Here is a 25,670-nt window from a genome sequence, read left to right on the forward strand (position 1 = left end):
AAGCACAGGGCGAAGCGATTAAGAAACATGGATGAATGACCAAATAAAAAGTATGATATGCTTGATGGTACTAAAAAGAGTATTTGTTTTGCTGTGGGTTGCTTATAAGATTTTGGTCATATCACCCAAAGTGGTCATGTTATTAAAGCTTGATAGTACACCACTAGCCTAGCCTAGCTAGTTATCTAATAGCCTAACAATTTAGATTTTTTGTATTATTATTATTATTAATATTAGTATTAGTATTACAGATTTGTGAAGACTGGGTAAGGCTGTGCACCACACTCAATAATGAACAAAATTTTGTTCTTGAATTCAAAATTTTTGAATTTTGTTCCAAGTCTGAACAAAAAATTGTCCATAGGTTGTTTTAAAAGTTAAAATGGATCAGAATTTGGTAACAGACCAAAATAAATAAGATTTTGCAAAAAATTGCACATTTTTTAAAATTACTACCACGTCCTTATGATCACTTACACACAAGTATTTTTTTCTGAAATATTTAGATGAAAATAATATCATCTTGTTGTGTAAGCCCATTATGTTCCATAAGAGAGAGGAAATAATTCAAATAATTTTGCAAATAACTATGAATTATACAAAATAAGTCCAGGGACATTTATTCAGAAAGTAGTAATATTTATAATAACCATTATTATTTTATTAATAGTAAAATTAATCAAATTAAAATATTGGTTTATTAATTCACATTATTTTGTTATTGTAATTACTTTAATAAATGTTGCTAGCCTTGGTTTTTTTTTTTTTTTTTTTGCATAATTCATTATTATTCTGATGTTAAATTATGCAAAATAAGGCCATTGCCATTTTTTGGGGTGATTTTGATGTGATGTTACTTTAAATACATTCAGAATTCTGCTGATTTTCCTCTGCAGTTGCGCAGAAAATATAATAAAACCAGATTTAGAGTATGACACAGAAAACAGTGCCATGTCAGTTGCATTCTCTGTTCAGTAACAGCAGGTTTTGTGCATGTCAGCTATCAGTCAGTGAGGGTCTCTATGGAGTCGGTGCCGGGTACAGGTCTCTATATGTAACCTAACCCTGTCTCTCTGTCTGAACCTGAGACACCTGAGCCCGCCGCTCACCTGGCTTCAGTCTCATCATCAATAATCCAGTGGAGATGAGAACACGCATTCACACACACACGCACAGCACAGTTTGACATCTGTGACAGGATGTTGTACGGCAGGACAGGAGCGGGGTCTCTGGAGCGGTGGGCGTCTGTAGACAGTGGTGTCAATCTGTCCTATCTTAACTGGTTCATCGAGCAACAGTTTTTTCCCTGCAGGTCCCAGGACGGCCCAGAGCTCACACTGCCGGCCAGCATTGAGTTCAGGGAAAACTGTGAGTACCACATCCATCTACAAAGCAAAACCGATTGATTTGTGCTGTTTTCCTTTCTGTTTGTGCCTTCTGACCTTAACTGGGTCATGGATCGTGTGTTTTGTCTGGTGTATGGCGGCTTTTTGTTTCTGTACATGTTTTGCCATTAGCTTTTCCTGGGTGTTGCAGACACATTATAGCTGTGCTTTCATTGGCTGTGCTGATTACAGAGCAAATCAGAAAGCTAATTATAGAAATCATTTATGGTTAGCTGCATCATAGATCAATGGATGGAAAGTATTGATGACTGCTAAAAATCCCGTTCTGTCAGTGTTCAGTTAGTTCAAGATCATTTATATTTTAATACATCAATTTTCTGTGGAAAAATCATTCTGTCCATTAAAAAATAATAATATATAACTGTCCATCCATGCTACTAGGTGGCAGGAGTGAGTGTTATGCGAGGAGACAGAGATGTTCTTCTACTATGCACAAAATAAAATGTAAAAAAAATAAATTAGTAAAAGTAAATAATCACCCACTATATGTTTTGTTTGCATTTATACATTCCAATTTGCATATTTATTTTGTTGAAAGCATCTCAAAATAAGATCACAAAGACCTGAGTTTAAAACGTTGTTATATGTATTATGTTATATGTGTTGTATGTTATGGTTATGTTTTGTTACATGTAATGTTATGTGTCATGTTATGTTATCCGTGTTATATGTAATGTGTTATTATTTGTTATATGTATGTTATGTGTTATCATAAGTTATGTTATGGGCTAACTAAAAGCAGGATCCTCATAATATATTTCGCAAGCAACATACACTTGAATGAAATGTCACAAAATGAAATGGATTATAAAATATTACAGTTGCTTTTTCCACATGCTTTTCACTGCAAGTTATAATAATAGCGTTATCAGTAACATGGCATTTACGGCTCAGGTGACTGGCAAAAAAATAAATAATAATCACCATGCACCAGCCATGCAACTGCCATTTAAATGAATGGGCACGCTAAAATCTAGCTCTCTCCTTCTTGGTCCATCCCATTTAACACTCTTTTTGTTTCCTTTATACCATCATTACCCCCCCATAGCCGAAGATGCCTTCTTGTCCGCCATCATTAACTACACCAACAGCTCAACGGTGCACTTCAAGCTGTCTCCCACTTACGTGCTGTACATGACCTGCCGCTACGTCATGTCCAGCCAATACCGGCCCGACATCAGCCCGTCCGAGCGCACGCACAAGGTCATCGCCATTGTCAACAAGATGGTGAGCATGATGGAAGGAGTTATCCAGGTGGGTGTCTGCAATTTTTACTATTTATCTTCTGATACTTTATTTTTTACAATGGGAGTTGTGTGTAACTTTATTATATTATAACTTTAATATTAATACTTGGACATGTCGCTGTAGCTCTGATGTAGAGATCTGTCTGTGGAGTTACATTATACGTGCTTTTGTAGTTTTAGCGTTAAAGCTTGTTTCACTTTGCTTTCATCGATTCAGGTCATTGCCTCAGCAAACAGTGCTTAAAATACTGCACTCAGTGTTTCCCCTGTGTTTGTTTGTATGTGAATGTCTGTGTGTATGTGTTTATATCTGTGCCTTGTTTTACCTGATTCATGAGCCATATTTACAGCAGCAAGAAATATTTCTTATTATTCTCAATGTTGAAAACCGTTGTGCTGCTTAATATTTTTGTGGAAACAGAAAAAGAATTTCAGGATTCTTTGATAAATAGAAAGTTAATAGAACAGCATCTATCTGATTTTTTTGTAACATTTACAGTCACTTAATCAATTTAATGCATCCTTGCTGAATAAAAATATTAAATTAATTAAAAAGAAAATCTTACAGACTCCAAATTTTTGAACAGTGGTGTATCTATCAGCAGTGCATAATACATCATATCATGGACAAGACTGAATGAGACAATTCTACAGAACAGTGAAATCATTCACAGTAACATCAAGAAGTCGTTGTTGCTCATTTGCATAAAGTTAAACTTTTCTCAGCTGCACATGCACTCATTGCATTGCCAACGTTCACTTTCATCATTTAGTCACCACAAATGACTGTGAACGCCTCTTTACAGTTCAGAAATGAGGTCCACATGCTCTCTGTTTATGTTCTTTTTCTGGTCAGTGCCTGCAGTTTTTTGAGTGGCCCACCCAGGTGTTCAAACTATATATCTCATAGGCTTACTGCAATATTTAAATGCATATAGTTTAATAAATATTCCAGACATTATTTGGGGTTCAGCATCTAAAATGAGAGACAGACTGTCATTTATATGAACGGATTCAGTCAGCATTAGTATCATAATTCATTTAAAGGTTGATATTCTTTTTCTGTATTTTCGGGATATCCAAAATCTTAAAAGCTTCACATTTTTAACCTTAGAAGATGACAAACATAATGTCAGAAAAAGAGAATGAATTAATTTTTTAATACCTGGTCTTAAAGCTGTGCTCCGTTTTTAAAATAGAAAGACGTTAGGATGTTCCTAATTTGAATGTTTTTATTTGGAGTAACTTTTCTAGGCAATTAGTGCTGCACGATATATCCAAATATCACAAACGGGTTGCAATAACTGCATGATTTTAATACTCCAAAAAGATTACAAAAAGACCAGTTTTAGGTCGATGCAGACAGCAGAGAGTAAACTGGACACATGACTGTTACATACATTTTCTAAAATTAATTTTTTCACCTAGTTCTTTTTCTTATTAATATAATGTTAAAAACAGCTGTGCTGCTTAATGTATTTGTAGAAACTGTGATACATTTTTTTTCCAGGAATCTTTGATGAATACAAAGTTCAAAAGAAAAGCATTATACATGTATTTAATGTCATTTTTGATCAGTTTAATGCATCCTTGCTGAATAAAAGTATTCAATTCTTTAAAAATATATATTAGTACAGTAGTGTGAATGACCCCATGCAACTTTTTTTAAAAACACTTTCCCCTGTATCTACATAAACATTTCTGCAACCTTCCTGAGATCTTTTATCTATGCCGTCCAGCTAGTGTTATCCTTGGCATCAACTCAAGTCAAGCCGTTGCACGGGCAGGCGTCCTTACAATGCAACAGTAATTATAAAAGCGAGTAAAATTGCTCTAGATAATTGGTTCCTAACACTGTGACGGATCCCACCACATAGAGTCAAGCCTTACGTGGCAGAACGTCCCGTACGGCAGTGCGTGCAAGATGATGTTGTGACCTGTTCTGTGTGAACGCGTGTATGTCTGTGTTTACATGCCTGTGAATTCTGTCCATGCCATGGCTGTTGTTGACAGTCTCTCTCTCTGTCCTGTCGGATGTCTGTCTCCCCCTCCTCCCCCCCAACACCTACTATCTCTACAGGAGATTGCTGAAGGTGATCAGGTAGGAGTTTGCACTGCTAGGGAGGCGTCTCATTCTTCCTCTCTCTCTGTCTCTCTGTTCTATTTGGCAGCTTCGCTCCGTCTTCCATGCCTCTTTTATCCCCCCATAACAGAAAGCAAACAACCCAAGCCGACTAAGTAATCCCTCCTCCTACAGCTGGACGCAATCGTTTATAACCCCTCATTATGACTCAACCTGGACCATGTGATACTAAAAAACAAACTCTGAACATTTTAATTGCGGCATCTTCCATTTTTGACCTCTGCTTACTGCACTTCAGTGTGGATGAGAGACTACCCCATGTTCTTTTGCTTTGTTTGAAAACTTTAATTTCCTTTTCATTTGACTTCATGTCTGTGGTTAACGTCATTGTTCTTATGGATGCGTCCTGTGGCCAGTATGACGTAGGGTCATGGTGGGGCGGGGGGGTGTTTCTGTCGTCGTCATTATGTGGGATAGACGTGTGCGGGTATACGCAGGGGTCCGGTTGGATCCGGGCCGTGTGTATCCCCTCTCTGTGTTGCAGGGATGTGGGATCCAGAACAACCAGTCATCGCCGCTTCCCATTCAGCCCTGCCTAGCTTGAGCTAACTCTAACACATGAATGATTTCTACTCTGTCTGGACGCGGTGACTGGTTGTTGGAGGCCGGGAGGGTTGGACAGAGGCACATGTCTATCCTGGGAGTGCTACTCAGTGCTTCTCATGGCTGTAACTCTTTTCTTTTTTGTTTGTTTGTTGGATTGGTTCATTTTTAGCTGTGTGTAATCTCTGTGTTCGTCTGTCGTTGCACAGAAACAGAAGAACATCGCCGGGGCTCTGGCCTTCTGGATGGCTAACGCCTCGGAGCTGTTGAACTTCATCAAGCAGGACAAGGATCTGAGTCGCATCACGCTAGACGCACAGGATGTTCTCGCTCACCTGGTTCAGATGGCTTTCAAGTTAGTGCTTGCACACGCATGCATTAGTGCTCAAAAAAATATTAGCTCTGTCAAAAAACCTATTGAGCTTATTAAACTTATTAAATTCTAATTTATTTATACATAAATTTCAGCACTATTTCATTTCACTATTTTCATATGAAAACATTTGGTCAATGGTCAATTACAAAAGCGGTTTGTAAAATACATTTTAACTTGTTCATACTGTGTTCCTGTAACCATTATCAGGTGGCAGGAAGTGCTGAATGTAAGGAATTGTCTGGGTCTGGCTTGTATTGGCTGAGCTGTAGTTTGGGTTTATGAGAGAGAGTTACGGTCCTGGGGCTGGTTTTCAGCAAAAACAATGCGGTCTGAGGGCCTCCGTTTCATTTAAGCACTGGAATGACCAGCTGAAACAACTGTGCTTTTGTGCGGGCTGTGCGGTTTGTGAAGCGGCCAGGTCTCAGATTTACTGTGGGATTCTACAGGAAGTTCCTTTAGGCCCTTGCTGGTGGATATATATGGACAATAAATAATGTATGTTCTTGCAGGTACCTGGTGCACTGCCTGCAGTCGGATCTGAATAACTACATGCCAGCTTTCCTGGAAGATCCCGATGAACAGAACCCTCAGAGGCCCAAGATAGGTGAGCAGAGACCCAATCTCACCTTTTCAGATGCACAACAGTTGCTTTTTTTGTCAGGGATGTATGAAAATAAACAGATAGGTTGGTCTTAACCTGTGTTTAAAGGACACAAATATTTTGTCTTAGTTGGAAGTGAGAATTGAAATAGTTGTGGGACCACCTAGTGGTGGTTTTGAAACTAAACAGCAGAAGTGCTCTTCCCAAAACGGTGATATTTCATTTCCTTTACAGGAGTTTACTGCGTCTTAATTTCTATGTTATCTTGGTCACTAAATAGTTTTTTTGTTTGTTTTTTGACAAGTGGATCTGTTTCACCAAAATGTCTTTGGCAAATAGACAAGCATGCCCACTTGACTAGAACGATGTCAACATGTTAAGCAACACAGTAACACTTCCAGTTCTCTAGAAAACGGTTTTTTAAGGGACGACCCACATCAGGAACCACCCACATGTTCCTGAATACTTAAAAAAACACAAAACATGCATTTAATAAATATTTGTCCCAGCTAATAGCGATAGTTCCTTAACATTGCACCATTTTAATGGCAAATAAAATAAATACAAGAATGATAGTCCCTTTTCTGTTTATGCTGCATACAGTAAAAAGCCCCTGACTTTCCTCTTTTGAAACAGACGATGTTCTGCACACGCTGACGGGCGCCATGTCACTTCTGCGGCGGTGCCGAGTCAACGCGGCCCTCACCATCCAGCTGTTCTCACAGCTCTTCCACTTCATCAATATGTGGCTCTTTAACAAGCTGGTGACGGAGGCCGACTCGGGCCTGTGCTCGCACTACTGGGGCGCCATCTTACGCCAGCAGCTCAGCCATATCGAGGCCTGGGCTGAGAAACAGGGACTGGAGCTGGCTGCAGACTGTCACCTCAGCCGCATAGTCCAGGTAAAACACGCAAATATATATATATATACGTATGTATGTATATATATATATACTGTCATACTTATACTTATCAAAACCTTCTGTAGAGTTGCATTTTTATTTATTTATTTATTTTTTAATTAGCTATTATAAGTTAGAGGTTAAACTAGTTATGTTTACTACACCCGTCCCATACCTAAACCATTACAGGCACATTTTGTCTTTATCTGGTCCAAATATTTCCATTTTTATTAGTGATTTTTTTTAAAAACTATATTTGACAACATTTTCATAAATTGCATTTCTTTAGACCAGTGGTTCCCAAATTTTGTAGAGTGGTGTACCCAAGCTGCATCTAGATGTATTTATACAGTTTAATGCCGCTCAGAGATGGCATGAATGCAATTACAATGTCATTTTTAAATGAAAATGTTCAATAGAGAAATATGAAATGATGATAAAAACAAAGTGATACTTAGCAAATTAAACTAACAATCACTGTCTTAATGAGTGAGTCATCGATTAATTAATTCACTCAGTAATGAAGCAAGTGGCTGACTGTATTTATGAACTGTATTCTGTATTCATTCTGTATTTATTCAGTGGCTGAATTGGGAGAGTCAATGAATACAGTATTCATTGACTCTCCCAATTTTTTCAAAGCCGCAGTTTCGTTCAATAACGATGAATAATGTTATATTCATAAATAATGTGGATGGCATTGGAGATGCACGACAGTTCTGCTGTGGCTTTCATTGGAACTATCGGTTTGTTGCAAAATAGAGCAAAAGATACATTGACAATACTGTTTAAAATGTACATCACTTAGTATTACCTTTTTGTTGGTCGAACTGTTGTATAAAATCAGTGTCACATTTGCAGTTGTGTGGATATTCGGGAATTGCATTCGTATAATATATGATCAACATTAAAAACAAGAACTCACACAGGGTGTATTTCTATATGGAAGAGAGTTTGAGTCTTGAATCGATCTCTGCACTTTCTGTGTCTATATTTGTTCTTCATGCTAGTAATGCTAATTGTCGAGAAGGGCAGTAATGTAACGTGATTTTCTAAGACGGCATACTCTGCACACAACCTATCATATGCACGGTGCTTGTGTGGATGCAGTCAGCTTTGACCGCAAAAGATGAATTAAATGAACGGCTAACTCGTCATTTTGTTTGTGTACCCCCTCTGTCACATCTTATACCCCAGTTTGGGAACAACTGCTAAACCCAATCCTAAAACACAATCGAGACATGATTTGCCCCATTTATTAACCTTTTTTTCTTGTGGGCTCATCCACATAAAGAGCTCTTTCTATTCTTTTGGAAACATTTACCCCCACAACGTCAGCAAAACATGCATGTACATGCACAACAGGATTATAACCCCTTGAGCTGCTTTCTTATGGCTTAGTCTGTTGTGTGTATATAATGATTGTTTTTATAAGATGGAGGAACATAATGTGTAATTTTTCAAAATGTGACCTTAGGTTGTGTTGCCTGTTCATGCTTTCACTAATATTTTGTGTTCCAGTATTGGGGTAGTTGATAATTAACATTGGCAACTTCCCAACGTCAAGATTTTAGATGTATAAGAATGTATAAGAGAAAGTGTAGATTGTATGTATTATGTTTTTAACAGTTTTTCGTCACCAGATTTTAAAAAAAGTTCACTTGAATTCTCTTACAGTGTGACAGTGGATTTTTTTTTTTTTACAAGTACAAATATTTTAATTCAATCACAATATCATAAAAGTACTGTTTTTAATGTGACATTGCTGTCAAGTGACAAATAGTGTTTTTTTTGTGCAAATTTAGTGCAAACTTATAAATATGATTGTATCGCCCTCAATGTTTTTTAAAGTGTGGTTAACGTACCACCAGTGGTATGCCGAGACAATTTACAATACTAAAAATACAGATTATTATTATTTATTTTTTATTTAAATATCTTTTAATGTTTTATTTTAATTATAAATAAATATATATAATTAAATATATTAATATATTATATATAATATATACACCTGCTTCATATATAAGTGACTATGATGTTCTGGTTTGAACGTAGGTTGTACTTGACCTGAAAGTTTTAAAAGTCCTAATAAACTTGATCATAACTGACCTTCTTTCTCTCAAGGCAACGACCCTCCTCACCATGGACAAGTACTCCATGCAAGACGTGCAGAACATCAACAACACCTGCTTCAAGCTCAACTCTTTGCAGCTCAACGCTCTGCTGAGCAACTACCACTGTGCTCCCGATGAACCCTACATTCCTCCTGTAAGTGAACTGTCTCATTTGGGCTGTGTAGTCCTGCTCTGATGACATGTGTCCTTTTTGAGATAAATCGAAACAGGTGTGCTGCACTTTCACAGTAGCTCTGCTCATTTCCTTCATCCTCAAAGTTTCTCATAAAATTACCTTTTTGTTTGATTGAAATATCACACTCATGTCACACTCATACTCTAAAAAGCAATATCACACTCATACTGTAAAATGTGCTGTAATTGATTTGAGCCATTCTGGAACTTCTCCCAGACCAAATTAAACGCACCGTATTTTTCCAAAACTCTACAAAGATACACATCACTGAATGGCGGAGAACAGCAGCATGTCAAGTTTCGCTAGAGTTCTTCATGATCTAACATCCTGATCATTGACCCCTTCATGCCCACAGGAGCTGATCGATCATGTGGTGGCTGTGGCCGAGAACACTGCAGACGAACTGGCCCGAAGTGATGGGCGGGAAGTACAGCTGGAAGAGGACCCTGACCTCCAGCTGCCTTTCCTACTGCCTGAGGACGGCTACTCATGCGATGTGGTGCGGAACATTCCCAATGGATTCCAAGAGTTCCTAGATCCGCTTTGCCAGAGAGGTACAGATGATACTCAGACTGCTGCCACTCTAAACGAGTTTCAGAGTGTTTGATGTCAATTGTGGTGTGCACAATTAGTATCAGGTGGATGGTGAATCAGAGTTTGTTGCGGTTATTTGTTTAAGGCTGACGCAATGCCAGTGGAATGTGGTTTGTTAAGGTCCTGTAGAAAAGTCTGTTTGCTGCCATTCCTATCAGTATTTGTTTTTTCGAGAGAGTGCATGTGTGTTTTTACAGGTGTCTGACGAAGACAGTGAGAGACCAGTGGATTTCAAGTTTTACATTTGGTGGATATGTTCTGATCCGCTTGTTCTCCTCCAGGTTTCTGTAGATTGACCCCTCACCCACGCTCTCCGGGAACTTGGACCATTTATTTCGAAGGAGCTGATTGCGACAGTCATTTCTCAGCTGACACGTCAGAACTGGTAAGTTATAATGCCATTTGGATAGATAGATAGATAGATAGATAGATAGATAGATAGATAGATAGATAGATAGATAGATAGATAGATAGATAGATAGATAGATAGATGGATGGATGGATGGATGGATGGATGGGTGGTAGGTACAGACAGACAGATAGATAGATGGATGGATGGATGGATGGATGGATGGATGGATGGATGGATGGATGGATGGATGGATGGATGGATGGATGGATGGATGGATGGATGGATTTATGGATGGGTGGTAGGTACAGACAGACAGACAGACAGACAGACAGACAGACAGATAGATAGATAGATAGATAGATAGATAGATAGATAGATAGATAGATATCGGTTGCTAGTGTGTGTTCTGTCAGACTAACACTTTCTTAGATTCCAGCTAACACCAGTTACACCACAGAGGGCAATATTTGACCATAGTCCCAAGGACTGGCTGTAAATAATATCCTTCTCCTCACCCTGAACACGCAAAGCTCTTAATTGCTGCTCTTCCCCTGTAATTAGTCTGCTTCTACTGTCTCTCGAGTTTTTACGTAAGTGGATTTTTTTTTTTTTTTACATGTCATAATGTCATCATTATTATTAATTTTTTTTACATAATGTTGGTCCGCCCCACAGCAGACCGAGCTGGGGCTCGGAGCACGTTTAAATACCACACAGAAATCTTATGAACGCAGCTTGGTTGTGTGCCAGACCAACCCACCCACTCCCACATCCCTTTCTTACAGCCGTCCCAGGACCGATGCTTACCGTAAAACTCACACATTGTACATGTGAAATCAAAATTGACCTTGTTTGCCATTCCTGGTCTTATTGTGCATTATTCAGCACACATTATTTTAAAGATAAAAGATTGTTTATAATCATGACATTATCTTGGCCCAAACAAAATGTTCACCAATAACAAAATAGGTATTCAGACACTGTTTTAGGCGACTGTTGTAGCTGATAGCTTGTAGCTGGCTTTCAAAACTCCTGCCCATAGTTTGTTTGTTTATATATTTACAGTATCCTTTTCAAGATAAGTCCACATTATTATTATTAAAAATAATATTACCTTTTCCATTTTTCCACATTGTATGTTCTTTCATTATAGAAGTAAAATGACTTACAAATATACTTTTTTTCGAGACATTTTGAAAACATGCTGTCCCGGAAAATCTTTTTGAAGAGAGCATGCTTTAGCAAAGCTATTTGCCCTCTTGCCTTTTGCTTGCAGGGATTTTTCTTTTCTTTTTTACCCAACCAATTAAACCAATTCTGCCCCCACCCCGCAAGCTGTTTTTAAAAATGTGGATGGGCAACATAGCTGAAGTTCCCTGTTCAATAAATGCATGCCATGTGCAGCATTTACGCAGTGGGGCTCGCTAAAGGAGAGTCTGTGGCACCGTTCCTCTATGGGAATCTGGTCTCTTTCTCCCAGGCCCGGCCTGTGCGTATGCGAGCCCACTGAGGCCTGATGCACTCTGGAGCCGACGCATGTGGCTTTCATTCTTGACTCGTCTCCAGAGCCCGCCGTTTCGCTCTGCGGTCGGCTGTGCTCTGAGAACCAGCAGTGGCAGAACCTCCCTAATTCTCCCTCCTCCTCCTCATCTTAGCTCAGTTTGCTCTAGGAACAGCCACCAGACGCAGCTCCCAGAAGCAGTTTGGACCTAAAGCTGAAGATACAGTATTTTTCACAAGTAAACTCACCTGTCTTCTCTCTCCACAGCCAATGCGGAAGGAACCGGAAATTGTGACTGTGACTTTGAAGAAACACAATGGGATGGGCCTCAGTATTGTGGCAGCCAAGGTCAGAGACAATTTTTCTTTTTCTTTTTGGGGGTGTATAATATTGACCCACTTTCAATTTCTGTGCGCTTCTTGCAGGGGTCTGAGTGCTGTAGCAGATTGGGCATTTGGTTTTGGCATAGATATCGATCCAATAGCACATTGATGCAGTTAAAGTGTACAGTTTTAACTCAGAGTTTATGAGGAACCATTTTGGTTCCTGATCTTGGTAGCTGCTATAACCATTTTGGTCTCTGCTGTTGGTAGCTGCTATAATCTGAGTGGGCAGTAATGGTATGGCATAGTTTACCAAGCTCAGGTCATAACAGACATCCAAACAGGCATGTGCTTTTGAGAGGATACACTTGGTTTGTTTGTCACAAACTGGTCTGTGTGCTTCTGAAACATTCAAATTTAAAAAGAAGTCATAAGCAAATCATTTCTTTTTCCGTGTCGAACAGAGCGCTGTTCTAGTCTGCTGTTTTCAGCAGAAGGAAATGCCTTTTGGGTCTTCACACCTTTCACAAAATGCAATCGTTTATGTTAGAGTTTATAGCACAGTTTAAGTGCTAAAATATTCAATGTTTTGGCATGTTTCTTCCAGTTACTCTCGTCAGCATAGAAAATAAGATTAGTTTTGAACAACAACAGTCAACATTGCATGTTAGGGTTTTGTTTATACTTTAAACTCATACTAGTAATGGCTGATATACGCAGTTAGAAAATGAACCAGTTACTGCGCAAGTAAACGTTTTGTTTCAGATTTGGATTATTCTTGGTGGGTTTAATGGAACAGACAGTTGCAGTTCAGTAGCCTGTGTTTCACCACTTTGGTGGACAGAAGAACCTTTTTTCCCCACCAGATGTGCGTCAGGTTCAGGGGAGGTGTAGAGGCTGGAGAAGGGGGCTCTCAGGAACTGTTTATTTTCATAGCAAAACCTCCCCTTTACTGCTTCTATTTTCATCTCTTAGTGTCTCTGAGGAAGCATGAAGTTTGGTAGAGGTAGAATGGAGGAAAAGAAGGGAGGGAAGGAGTGAAAAATGGGAGGAGAAGGAAAGGAGGAGTGAATAATAAGGGGTGTAAGGCACGCTCTGGGACAAAGGGGTGGATCTAAATAGGACAGACGGTTTGTCCCGGTGTGAAGCTTGCTGGGTCGCAGCTGGAAGCTGAGTTAACTTCACCTAACTGTTAGTGAGTTGTGGGAGTTTCTCTTGCATAACAGTCTGGATGTGGTATTTCCTACTCTGGCTTCAGATATTTGCATATGGTTTTTAACATGTAGCCCAGGAGTCGCTCCTCAGTAGTCCTGCCTGCTTTGAAAGAGTTGGATAAGTTTTCCTGGACTGCTATTAGTTGATTTTCCTCAGTTTGGCTTTGACCCCGAAGAGGAGCGCAGTACCATGTGGTTCTCTGTGGTCGGGAGGAAGGAGCCGGTAAGAAACCACTTGACATAGAGCGTGTGTCTTTTTCTTTTTCTTTTTATGTGGGAGAGTAAGAAAGTAAACGCTAAGAGATTAATAGTGTGCTAAAAAGACATCACAGTGAATTTAGTTTGTTTATAGTTTGCCGTCAGGGTGGAATTTAACATTAACCAAGATTAATAAATGGTGTAAAAATACAGTTTTATTTTATTTTTATAATTTCATACCAGCTATTGCTAATGCCATTGTATAGCACCTTATTATAAAACATTAAAGCTATCAGATTATTGTAAAATTGAGATCTGTTGATGTCTTGAATCAGTTATATAAATGCCTGACAAGGACATGCACACTTGCACACATCAATTCCGGCGACTGTTATCAAGTGTAAGAAAGCAATGTTTTGCCAATGTAAACAGAGTCATGCGACCAGACTGCACAAACATGCACATGAACATTGTACAGGTGGTCCATTTTCTCTATTGGCTCTCTCCACACATTTAAAACTATATTAGTTTAGGCACAAAAACAAATGCAAGCACGAATTTACAGATAAAGTTTAGCAAAACGCATATCTCAATTTCATTCTGTGTTCGTTTGAGATAACTTTGTACTGTACTGTACATTTTCTACCTTAGATGTGCGTGGTTGTGCACACAGCGGTATCTTGTAATCAGGGTCACAGGGGTAATGTTTGCAAGCTCTGAACATTGAGTTCCCCAATATGTATCCCGGTATTAGTGACTCATCATCATTTGTTGCAAACAATCCAGGGTTGGTCCAGCTGGATGGCCACGTTACGTCACAGGGCTCGATTTTCTTAGGCTGCAGATGTTTGTGCCATAACAGCTCTTTTGGGATGGTGTTGAGTTTCAGGGGAAAGAACAAGGGAAATCCTGACCTCCATACTTTACACTGTTGAGTGCTTACCTGACATTTTCTTACTTTCACATGATTTCTGCTTCGGCGCCAAAATAAGTTGTTGCTACAAGAATCAAAGCCGGGATCGGCCTTCTGTTTTATTGCAGAACCCAACTTCTCAAAGCAAAAATAAATGTTTTGTTTGTTTGTGTACTTGATTGTAGCACATTAGCTCACTGACTTCTTTCTCGGTGGGCTTCTTGATCTCATGTATGACAACAATGGAAGGATGTGCGACTCCCTACCTGACATTTTCCCAATTTCCCATAGATTCTGCTATAGCGCCAACATAAGTTTTTGCCACAAGAATCAATGCCTCCAGGATCGTTTTTTTCTGTTTTATTGCAGAACCCAACTTCTAAAAGCGAATCTCAATTTTCGCTTTGTGTACTTGATTTGGTGCACAATAGCTCACTGACTTCCTTCTCTGTGGGCTTCTTGATCTCATGTATGACAACAATGGAAGGATGTGTGACTCCCATACGTGAGCCTGGATTTCCTGAGGACTCTGAGAGTGGAGAACAGAATGTGAGCCCAACATGGAGTTTTCTCGAATGTTATGTCTCCTAATCTTTTACTAATCTGAACTGATATAAAGTGAAACCAATGTGACTACCCACTCCGGAAATGTACCAAAATTACACTTTATTTTGGATCCCGGATTCAAAAGAAGACATGACCATGAAAACACTCTTTGACTATGTCTTCTAGGGATTTAGGATCGTGTGCACTTTCTAGTGGCTAGGGGTGGGATCTTTTGAAAGGTGTGGGTGCAGACCACACCTCAAGAACTAGTTTGCTTAAGTCCTTGGGCAAAATAAAACCAGAAACCCCTAGAATTGTCCAACTAGAGATGCTTCAAACTGTCAGTTTGCGTTCATCAAGATAATCACGTTCGTGACATTTCATGCTTTGACAGAGAAAGCAGAAGGAAAGAGTAGGGTCCCATTGCAACACTATCTTCCATTTAAAAGTTTACAGATGTGTTGTCCAGGAAGGAACTATTTCAGTACATGAGATAACAAGTTGTTAGTTAGTAAAACTTCAGGACATTCTTATGTTTGAAGAAAAGGATGTCAAGCTTGCACGTAAAAAACCGAACCCTCTATTAAGCTATGACTCATGTCTTGGACATAATTCTGTCCCTTTACAGCAAAATATTTGGAGGAGAGATGTTTCCTTTGTGTCCAAAAACTGAGTTGTCTTCTAAACGCACCACCAGAGGACTATGAAGGAAGACAGACTTCTTTGTTTGGTCTTTCTTAACTGAAGCAAGTAGCCCAGGAGTCTGCAGATCATTAGAGCCACTCAGACGTGATGAAGACCGTCGGCTGAAAGCAGCTCATTATTGAAAGCCTCTTGAGTTAGTCATGATATTTTGCACCCACCATTAGCCATCAGCCTCAGCAGTCCATCTGTCTTCCATCTGTCTAGACGTGACAATAAGGACCTGCTACGTTCAGGAGCGAAGTACTGTCCCGGCTGCTTTTTTCCCCAGCGTGCTGTGTTTGTTGTGGGTGATTAATTGGGGCAGGAAATGATGGTGATTGGTCAAGTTTCAGTGAATAGATGCATTTTCTGTTTTTCTAGTGCACCGTGGACTCCGCCATCTCTGTCAGAGGTCAGGCACTGCCTTGACTCCCTGGGGCTGTTAACAAATTACACTCGGCCATTTATGTCTACACGTGTAGCTCCCTGAGGACTTCGATTTGCCAATCACATCCACAACCGTAAACCTTGAACAGGAAGCTGTGTGTTTGGGGTACGGTGGCTAGATAGTACGCCTTTATATGGGGGCGCGAGTACTGAGTACTGAAGTTCAGTTCTACTTCTGTTACAAATGTATTTGCAAAGGCAGGTTTGGGAAGCTTTTCCGTAGACAGGAAGCGTCAGGGTGGGACCAAGAAGCTGTAGACTTTGTTTGCTTGTTGCATGGGGTTTTAGGACCATCAAAGGAAGCTGGAATTCTGTGGTTTGAGCATCTGCTCCAAGTACTGTTATCAGTGAACACCTTCAGACTTCAACACTTTCCTGTTAATGTCTAATGTCTGCACTGAAAATGCAAGCATAATTTTGCATGCCGACTACGCCAGACAACCGGTTGCGGGGTAAATATGTGCTTGAACAGTCTTTTTGTGGTATATCGTTGTGTGTGAAGTTCTTGTTGCCAATGCTGGGCCCCAAGCAAACAGACTCAGTTCATTCCCAAGTTTACTGACCTTTACCTTCTGACACACTAAGAAAAACAAATAACCTGCTGCTGTGAATAACAGTTTCTGTTTTTGCTTACAAGGGATTTAGCACCTGTAAAATATTCTTCACAACATGAGATCATGCTCACATTTGGATATGCTGAGATGTCTACTAGCTGCACAGACATTATCATTTTCTTTGAGCTGAAATATGAGCGCATAAACAACCACGCCTAGAATAAAATCTCACACCACACGCTCGGCAACTTACACACTTATGCAAGGGTGTTGAACTGGCGTGGTTCTGTGTTGCTGTGAGTAACAGCTGACCTCTTAATTCTGATTGGACAGTGAGCAAAAGTTAATTAAATATGATCAATCTGTCATTCTGTCTATCTTTTGTTCTCTTTGTTTGTCGTTTGTTTGTCATTTTTTTGTACCCATCTATCGTTCTATTATTCTGTCATGCTATCATTATTCTATCATGCTATCAAAGTCTATACACCTTCAGATATAAACCTATAAACCTTCAGCATTCAAAGTTTGTTTTGAAAGTTATATAAATTTCAGTTCTTTTCATTTCTACTTCCTTTCATTAAATTTAACTAACCTTAATGAGTCATTTAAACTTCATTTAAATGTTATTAACCTTAATGAGAAAGTGCCGATGAAAGATATCTTATGCTAAAAGAGAAAAGTTTTGTTATGAATTAACATGTTAAATTAGGTTTTGTACTTGTGTACTTGCATAGAGTATGTTTTGAGTACTCTTCTAATGACTTTTTGTTGTTGTCACAAGAGCAAAACTTCGGAAGAGAGCTCAGTAAATTAGTTGACAATATTCTCCATAAACATTTCAAACACGCTCTTCTGTTGCTGAGGTTTACAGTCTAGAAGAACAGAGACTTGTTTTAGCCTTCTGTCGAACAGTAATGAACTCTGTGCCAGTATCTCCTCACCCCTTGTTTTAAAAACAGTAGCTATTAGTTCTCTTGTTAACATGCATCTGTTTTTTATCAGTGGCTTTTATAGACCGTACTCCATTTCATGTTCTGCGTGCCAGGTTTTCCAGCTTTGATCAAAGCAAGTTTAACGCAAGTTTCCTGAGGAAAGGTCAGCTCAGTTTCTCTCCCGCTGGGCCTGCACGAGACTCCAGCATCAGTCGTGTTCAGACTGCGTGGAAACCGCCTCCGCCTCAGAACTCAACCTTAGGGCTTCTCATGTGTCTCTCACCGCAGGTTCCCTCTTTAATGTGGAGAGACTGGTTTTTGAACGGTTGTTTCTCATCACAGCGTAATACGTACTTTCAAAGTCTAATCAGAAAGCTTTGCCAGCTGACATTTATCTCTCTCAGGACTCAGACAAGTTGAGACCTTACAGCAGATGAGAAGCTGCTCACATGCACAACATTGGCATATCTGTGTTTCAGCTTTCTTACTTGTTGATAATATGCACACAGTTTCTAATGTGTTGCAGGCTTTGATGCCCCTTGTAAAATGGCATATGCAGAATTTCTGTTTAATTGTTGTTACCATTAAATTGCTTCCTTAGCATTCTTTCCCTCCTAGCAGTGTATTTTGCTGATTTGTTGCCCTAATCATCAGTATGTTGTAGCTTGTGTATACTACAGTTTCAAGTAGTTTTCCAACAGTTGGTTTGTATTCCCTCTGATGCTTTGGAAAACCCCCATCCTGTTGTTGTGTGTACTCCCTATGAGGAGGAGCCATTGTCCAGGATCATATCATATCACCCCCACAACATACAGGAACGAAGTTACTTGTGCTATACTAAGGCAGAGCACATAGCGGTAGGTTGTTTTTATTCATCTTCACCATAAGATGATTTATGACATCGCTTTGCGTATTTTCTCCATTACTGTTTCCATCATTTTATCACTTGATCTCACAGCTTTGTAGCTATTTGATGGTGTTATTGGCAGTGTTATTTTATTATAATTGAGATACTATTATGGGTTTTATTAATATTTTGAACATTTTTATTCCTATTTTTCTGCTTTAATCTTTATTTTAAGGTTTTAGTCATTTAGTTTTTTGTCAGTTTTCATTTATTTTTATTTCTGTTTTTTTTTTATGCATCAATTTAAACTAAATTAAAATTAAATTAAAATTTCCCTTGGCAACTAGCTGACATAAAATAAGTTAAAGTTTTTATATATATTGTTTTATATTATTTTATTTCAATTAACAGAAATTTTTTATTAAGTTTTAGTTATATTATTATAATCCCTCATTTCTGTGTGGTTATTCTATTTTCCTTATGTGATTTTTATGCAAATGACTCATCAATCTTTATTTGATTACCCATTCTTGATTTAATGCAGCAGATTTTTCTTTGGAAGTTTGTGTTGTTTCACTTTTTCAGACTGCACAAAAAATATTTTCATTGTTAAAATTCTCTTTGGCCGACTGCTTTATAACTGGCATGACCTCAGTCATTTTTTGGGCCTGTTAGCACACAGTGCATGTTGATTCATATTTTTCTTATATTTGTGGTTAAGTCATGAATGTTCTGGGTGATATTTGTGTGGTGTTCATGTTCCGGGTGTAGAATTGTAGGGTGTGTTTATGCCAGTGTAATGTGAGTGGGTTATGGGGGTCTGTGGCTAACATTGGCTTTATTTTAGAGGGCAGAATAAAAGACGTCGCTGTTTCCCAGGCAGATTTTGTTACTGGGTTTCCCGATCCATTGCTTCTGGTCAGCTTTGTTTAGGTTTTTAGTGCTTATGAGCAATGTGGTGCACATACCAATCTAATCAAGTGATAACCAAAACCTCTGAAAATGAGGAAACCAGTCTGGTAGGTTGTAGATTTGAAGGAAGGAATATATCATATTTATCTAATGAAACTATTTGAAAACTATTAGTTTTAACACCTAGTAGCTGTAGCTTCACCAGTATGGACCCAATATACATCTCAATCCATTGGACAGCCACAACAGGCCCAGGTTAAGTGTTCCTGCATAAGGTAGATTGTGATTTAATGTGATATTTTGTGGGGTCTGAATCTTTTCAAAGAGGCTAAAAGCAACATACTGTACAACAGCATGATTGTATGGTAAATGTAGACGTTGCACTCATAACTCGTGGCAGTCCTGTATTGATCAGCATGGGTTTTTCATATATAGTGCTGAAACCATGGAGAAAAGCAGAGTCGGTGTGCTCAGCCAGCATGGAGGGAATGTTGTAGACTTGGGTGGTGTGGCATTTAGAAAAGGGTTTATGACCATGAAATCATCTTTTGGAGTATGGCATGGACATTGGAGGAGGTCTGGCCCTGGAATTTAGATGTAAATATTGTACTTTTGAAAGAGTTCATATCAGGCTACTAAAGCAGAGACATTATGTTGATATAAAGCACTTTTTTTTTTCTTTTTTTTTTTTTAAAGGAGCAGTTCTTTCCTTTAACCACTTAACAGAAGCAGCACAGCTATTTTAGCACAATGTTTAACTTGCAATTTATTCCTATGATGTCAAAGCTGAATTTTCAGCATCATTACTCCAGATCTCAGTGTCACATGATCCTTCAGAAATCATTCTAATATGCTGATATGCTGATCTGCTGCTCAAGAATCATTTAATGTTGAAAATGGTTGTGCTGTGTAATATTCTTGTAGACAATTTGCTGTGGTCAGACTTTTCTGTTATTAGTTTGTCAAGTGGGTTTCTGTATGAGAAAACAGCTGTGAGAGTTAGGAATTTAATACAGACATCTTATTTTTTGTAGTTAAATTTTAGCATGATCTCCCTAAAATAGAACCGCTGGCAGCAGCCAGGGGTTTTTGGGTACTTTCTTGCTCAAATAGCAAATCCAGCCATCGGAAAAAAACAAATGTTGCTAACTTGAAACCGCAGTCCTTAAGCAAACCCCTTTAAAGCTCATATCACTGGTGCTCAGTCAGCTTAAAGCCTTGAAAAGACCATTTAACTCCAGTTATGGAGCATTACGTGATAGAAATGTTATGACTGAGTGTTAAAGCTTGTGCGGTGTTACCATTTCAAGAGTACAGGAAGTGCTTCAATGAATGCATTGTTTTATCCTGAAGTTAATTACTAGGTTTTATTTTGAGCATTATTTCTGTAGCATGCATTGGCATTTAGGGTCGAGCTGATATCTCAATGGTTGCACAGTCCAGCAGCCAGCTGGCCCCTGTCAGATGATGACTTCTGACCCCGCATATTGGGTGAAGTACTCAGAGAGGGTTAAACATGGCTAGTTTGAACAAAACCTAGCCCAGATCTGGTCTGAATTCATGAATGAGTTTATTTATGTGAATGTCTTCACTGCTGGCTCCAGATTTATAGTCTTTCGTGAATGAACGCCTGGTTTCTTCGTCCAGCGGTTTCCGCAGTGGAACTTCTGGAGCCTGTTAATGACATTTAGATCTTTCTCATAGTGCTAATAAAAAGTTTTGCTCTTTGTTTTTTAGGGTGCCGGGCAAGACAAACTTGGTATTTACATCAAGTCTGTTGTCAAAGGAGGTGCGGCAGACATGGTGAGTTTATTTATATTTTTATGTTTTAATGTTATGTTCTTTATAGGCAAAAGCAGATGCTGTGACCTCATTTCTTCTGAAACCACTAGTAGCTAGCATTGCTAGTGTTATTTCTCGCAATTATTATCATTAATATTACACTACTACTATTATAATTAATTGCACTGTTAAGTATTAAACTGTAAAATCTGTAAAAATCAAACTTTGCTTGACTGTCTTGTTTTTGAATGTTTTTCTTCAGGATGGGCGTCTGACTGCCGGAGATCAGTTGCTCAGCGTGGATGGACGAAGTCTTGTCGGTCTCTCTCAGGAGAGGTAATTCTGGAGCATTCAGACCATTAATAATGATGTCTGTAGAATGGGATTTAAAAAATTTGAAATGGACTTACAGGTAAAGCATGTAATATCCGGCTACATCAGAGAAGATGAGCTTCTCAGTGAAATAAACAGGAGGATTGCATGCTAAAACCATTTTATTACATCACATCACAAGCAAGGACTGTGTCTTTATACACACAATTAAGTGATGGAAGAATAATATATGATGTCTCATGTTTTTAGAGCAATTGATGGGGTGCTCAGGCAAAAATGCCCCTGAAATTGAACAGTTCAATAAGGTCCTATGTTTTTTTGTTGATTTAACTTTATCTGAAAGAGGAAAGTCTCATTATTAGGATGACTTTGCATGAAGAATGACATTTTTATGTGTTTACACAAATATGCACTCATTAAAGTAAAAAGAGAATATTGGGCTTTAATGAGAAGTTCATTTCTGACACTGAGGTTTGTCATGTAATTATCCTGGATTTAACTTGAACTTAGTTCAACATTTAAAGACATTAAGTTGTGCAGTACAAAGCACCTTTTGTGTTTGCAAAGTCAAAATGGCATACATTTTTTGTTTTTGTCCAAAAAATTGTGTTTGTGTCTTGCATGTAGTTTTGAGATACGGTGGAATTGATGCAACTCTTAAATCTGCGGATTTGAGTTAAATGAGAAGCATATGGCTCAAAACAGTTGTGAATGGACACAACTTGAGTTGCCTTTGGTATTCGTTCCAGTGTCCATCTCTTTGAGGCATTTGCTTACAGTTAGCTGACAACAAATCCAAACAGACATTCTAAGAGATTAGTCTCTTGAAATAAGCTCTCATGAGATTGTGGGATTGCACATGAATGCTTTGGTCATGAAATTCACATAGTCTGCTGTTTTATGTGTTTTACTCATAAGATGTCTCTGTCTTGTAGGGCGGCGGAATTGATGACACGAACCGGCTCGGTTGTAACACTTGAGGTGGCCAAACAGGGAGCCATTTACCACGGGCTGGCCACGCTCCTCAGCCAGCCGTCCCCCATGATGTCCCGCGGTAAGCACACAACGCACAACTGCAGCGTGAATATTTATTTAAAGAGGACCTATTATGCTTTTTTACATTTTCAACTTTCTTTAGTGTGTAATGTTGATGTTTGAGCATGAAAAAGGTCTGCAAAGTTACAAAGTCCATTCTACAGGGAGTTATTCTCTATATCAGTAAGCGCTGTTTCTGAACTCCCTGAAACGCCTCGATTTTAGTGAGTTTTCTTTTGGGAACTGGCATGTGACAGTATTCCTCATCTAAATAATTCCCGCCCAAAGGCATGTGCAGTTATGGGAAGGGGGCGTGACAATTCATAGAGACCGGAATTTAACAGAGTGACAGACTGGGTCAGGTCAGGTCCTGCAACAGTGTAAAATATGAAAAAAATAAATCCCATTTTAACCCCTAACCCATTCAAGCATGAAAACCTATTATAGTAGACCCCAAAAACAAACTTTTACAATAGCATAATATGGCCTCTTTAAAGCTTGTGTAAAGGCTTGTGTGTGGGAGCTTCAGTATCCTGCTTAAAAATATCAGCAGCTGCTGCCCAGCGTGCATGTGACTAATTCCTTAAAGAGGTGGAAATGTGGTGGATCTGGCACCCGCAGCGTTCCCAGTCACACACAAAATGGTTCAAGTGATGCATTAAATCTAAATGCTTTCGACGCGTGTCTGGTAGTGTTTCTGATTTAGTGTGTTGTGGGTGAATTCCCCCATTACAAAGAGATGGGCACATTCTCAGTGCTGAGTTTTGTCTCTTTCAAACCTGTCTTTCATCTCTGCAGCATCAGACCGTGGACGTGGAGACAAGGGAAAGCTAAGACCAAAGAGTGAGGGCTTTGAGCTCTATAACAACTCAGTGCAGAATGGCTCTCCTGAGAGCCCCCAGGGCACGTGGGACACCTATCCTGAACCAAAGAAGGAGGACAGGTTGTTGAAGAATCGTGCAGACCACCGCTCCAGCCCAAATGTGGCTAGTAAGTGTGCCACTTCAAAGACTTGTCATATGTGCTTATTTTAAGTGTTGACATTATATTTATGTCTACTGTTTACCTCCTGAAGACCAGGCTCAGAGTCCAGGTGGGAAGCCTGTTTACCCAGGAGCCCCAGGAAAGATCACGTCAGTCTCAACGGGAAACCTCTGCCCTGATGTGAGTAGGGCAGACACAATCATCGGCACCTCTAAGATGAATGTTGCACGTGTGTGCCATGAGCTCTTTTTCCCCAGTGAATCAAGAGTGTTTGCAACACTGCTGTTGGCTGTGTGAACTGTGTTGTCCAACTGATTCCCGGATGAATGAGTCTTATGAGATGGTTCTTTTTAGCGAATCAAAAATGTACAGCATGAACAGTGAAGTTTAACTAATTCCCAAACAAATGATTCTTATGAACTTTTTTTTTTTTTAAGTGAATCCAAAACATACAGCATGACTAGTGTAGTTTAACCAATTCACAAGCAAATGACTGTTATGAGCTGGTTAGTGAATCAAACACATACACATTAAAGAATCATTAAGAGTCAATATTAAATTCCATACAATTCCTATCCCTAGTAAGTCATTTAGTAACTTACTAAGTAAAAGTGGCTACTTCAATCATATTTAAGTTGTTTAATGGGACAATACAGCAACTTTGTATATCTGAATCAATTTTTTAAATGAAAACTATTAAAAATAGCAGTGTCTGACTAAAAAGTTTGCTACAAAAATTATGTAAATTTGCTACACTGGACATCTGGGAACATTTTTGAGTGACTATTTGCATTTAACTTTTTGGACCAACCTGAAAATGAATCCTAGAGTTTTGTCACACTACACAGTTAAATGGAAAAATGACTCATTATTACTAGAGAAACGAAACTATTACGTAAGCAGCTGAGCTAATGACATGCCGCTTAAATATGTAGTTAGTGTAGTTTAGGTAGTTTTTTTAGGTAGTTACTCCCTTATATTCAGAAGTACATCAGAATAGTTCATGCGGAAATGTGTTGTAATGCGGGTGTGTCGTTTTCATGTGAAGTCTCTGGTTTTAATTGAATAACCAGAAAATCTCCAATCCAAACACACACCAGAATAATTTTTTTGTCTCTGAAACCACAGGCTAATAGAGGCCTAATAGAAACATGATTCATGGCTGATTGTTGTGTTGCTCTTGTAATTAATCCTAATCATGTCTGTAATCACCATCTGATTGGCTAATCACTCTTTTATTCACATTCCTCTGATTTATACACATACATGCTTACTCTCACACTAGTTTCCATTTTAGATGAATTATAACCAATAACGCTGCACTAAAAAGTTATGGAAAGGGAGTTTACACTCACAGCTCAGTCTAATCTGTCTTTACCCTGTTTGTCCAACAGGAGGAGCCCTCTCCACCCCGTCCAGAGGCTTATCCGATCCCCACTCAGACATACCCAAGGGAGTATTTCACCTTCCCAGCCTCCAAATCTCAGGACAGGATGGGCCCTGGCCAGCCCTGGCAAAACAACGAACCGGAGCCTCTTCCCCCTATGGATAACCACTCTAACAACAGCATGGCTATGCAGGTTAGCCTTTTTAGGAAGAGAATGCATAATAGTTCTGCATGATGTCCTGGTGACACAGTAATATCACGACATTGGCAGTGTCACAGTATTTTTCAAACAGCACTGTACATTAGATACAACTATTTGTATGAGAGCTACTATTATTTTGGCATTCTGCAGTAAAATGTTATGTACATTTTGTGTCCATTTATGTTTTTATGTTTATTTTGCATATTTTTTTATTGTTATAATGCACACTACCATTCAAAATTTAGACTTAAGATTTTTTTTTAAAGAAATTAGTACTTTTATTCAGCAAGAATGCAATAATTGATCAAAAGTGAGTGTAAAGACATTTATATATTATAAAAAAAAGTTTTCTAATAAAAAAAAAACTGCTATTCAACAAAGAATCCTGAAAAAACATTG

The 25,670-nt window shown here is 38.9% G+C and overlaps 1 protein-coding gene across 21 annotated transcripts in view; it reads left to right on the top strand.

Annotated features, from left to right (window-relative positions):
- The window catches only part of afdna (afadin, adherens junction formation factor a), a 112,280-nt gene that overhangs the window by 68,095 nt on the left and 18,515 nt on the right, over positions 1-25,670 (top strand). For 13 of the 21 annotated variants that reach the window (XM_084091542.1, XM_084091551.1, XM_084091553.1 and 10 more), the window contains 16 exons: positions 1,313-1,368; positions 2,455-2,660; positions 4,734-4,754; positions 5,549-5,694; positions 6,225-6,319; positions 6,953-7,218; positions 9,346-9,489; positions 9,887-10,085; positions 10,407-10,510; positions 12,246-12,326; positions 21,286-21,351; positions 21,593-21,666; positions 22,599-22,717; positions 23,497-23,688; positions 23,774-23,862; positions 25,077-25,262. In XM_084091542.1, the coding sequence (XP_083947668.1) occupies positions 1,313-1,368; positions 2,455-2,660; positions 4,734-4,754; positions 5,549-5,694; positions 6,225-6,319; positions 6,953-7,218; positions 9,346-9,489; positions 9,887-10,085; positions 10,407-10,510; positions 12,246-12,326; positions 21,286-21,351; positions 21,593-21,666; positions 22,599-22,717; positions 23,497-23,688; positions 23,774-23,862; positions 25,077-25,262 (2,044 nt within the window). The remainder of the gene's footprint in view (positions 1-1,312; positions 1,369-2,454; positions 2,661-4,733; positions 4,755-5,548; positions 5,695-6,224; positions 6,320-6,952; positions 7,219-9,345; positions 9,490-9,886; positions 10,086-10,406; positions 10,511-12,245; positions 12,327-21,285; positions 21,352-21,592; positions 21,667-22,598; positions 22,718-23,496; positions 23,689-23,773; positions 23,863-25,076; positions 25,263-25,670) is intronic. The other 8 variants (XM_084091538.1, XM_084091543.1, XM_084091547.1 and 5 more) reach the window with 1 other exon arrangement.

Source organism: Abramis brama, assembly GCF_963993115.1.
Source record: "Abramis brama genome assembly, chromosome: 18".
Taxonomy (NCBI): Eukaryota; Metazoa; Chordata; class Actinopteri; order Cypriniformes; family Leuciscidae; genus Abramis; species Abramis brama.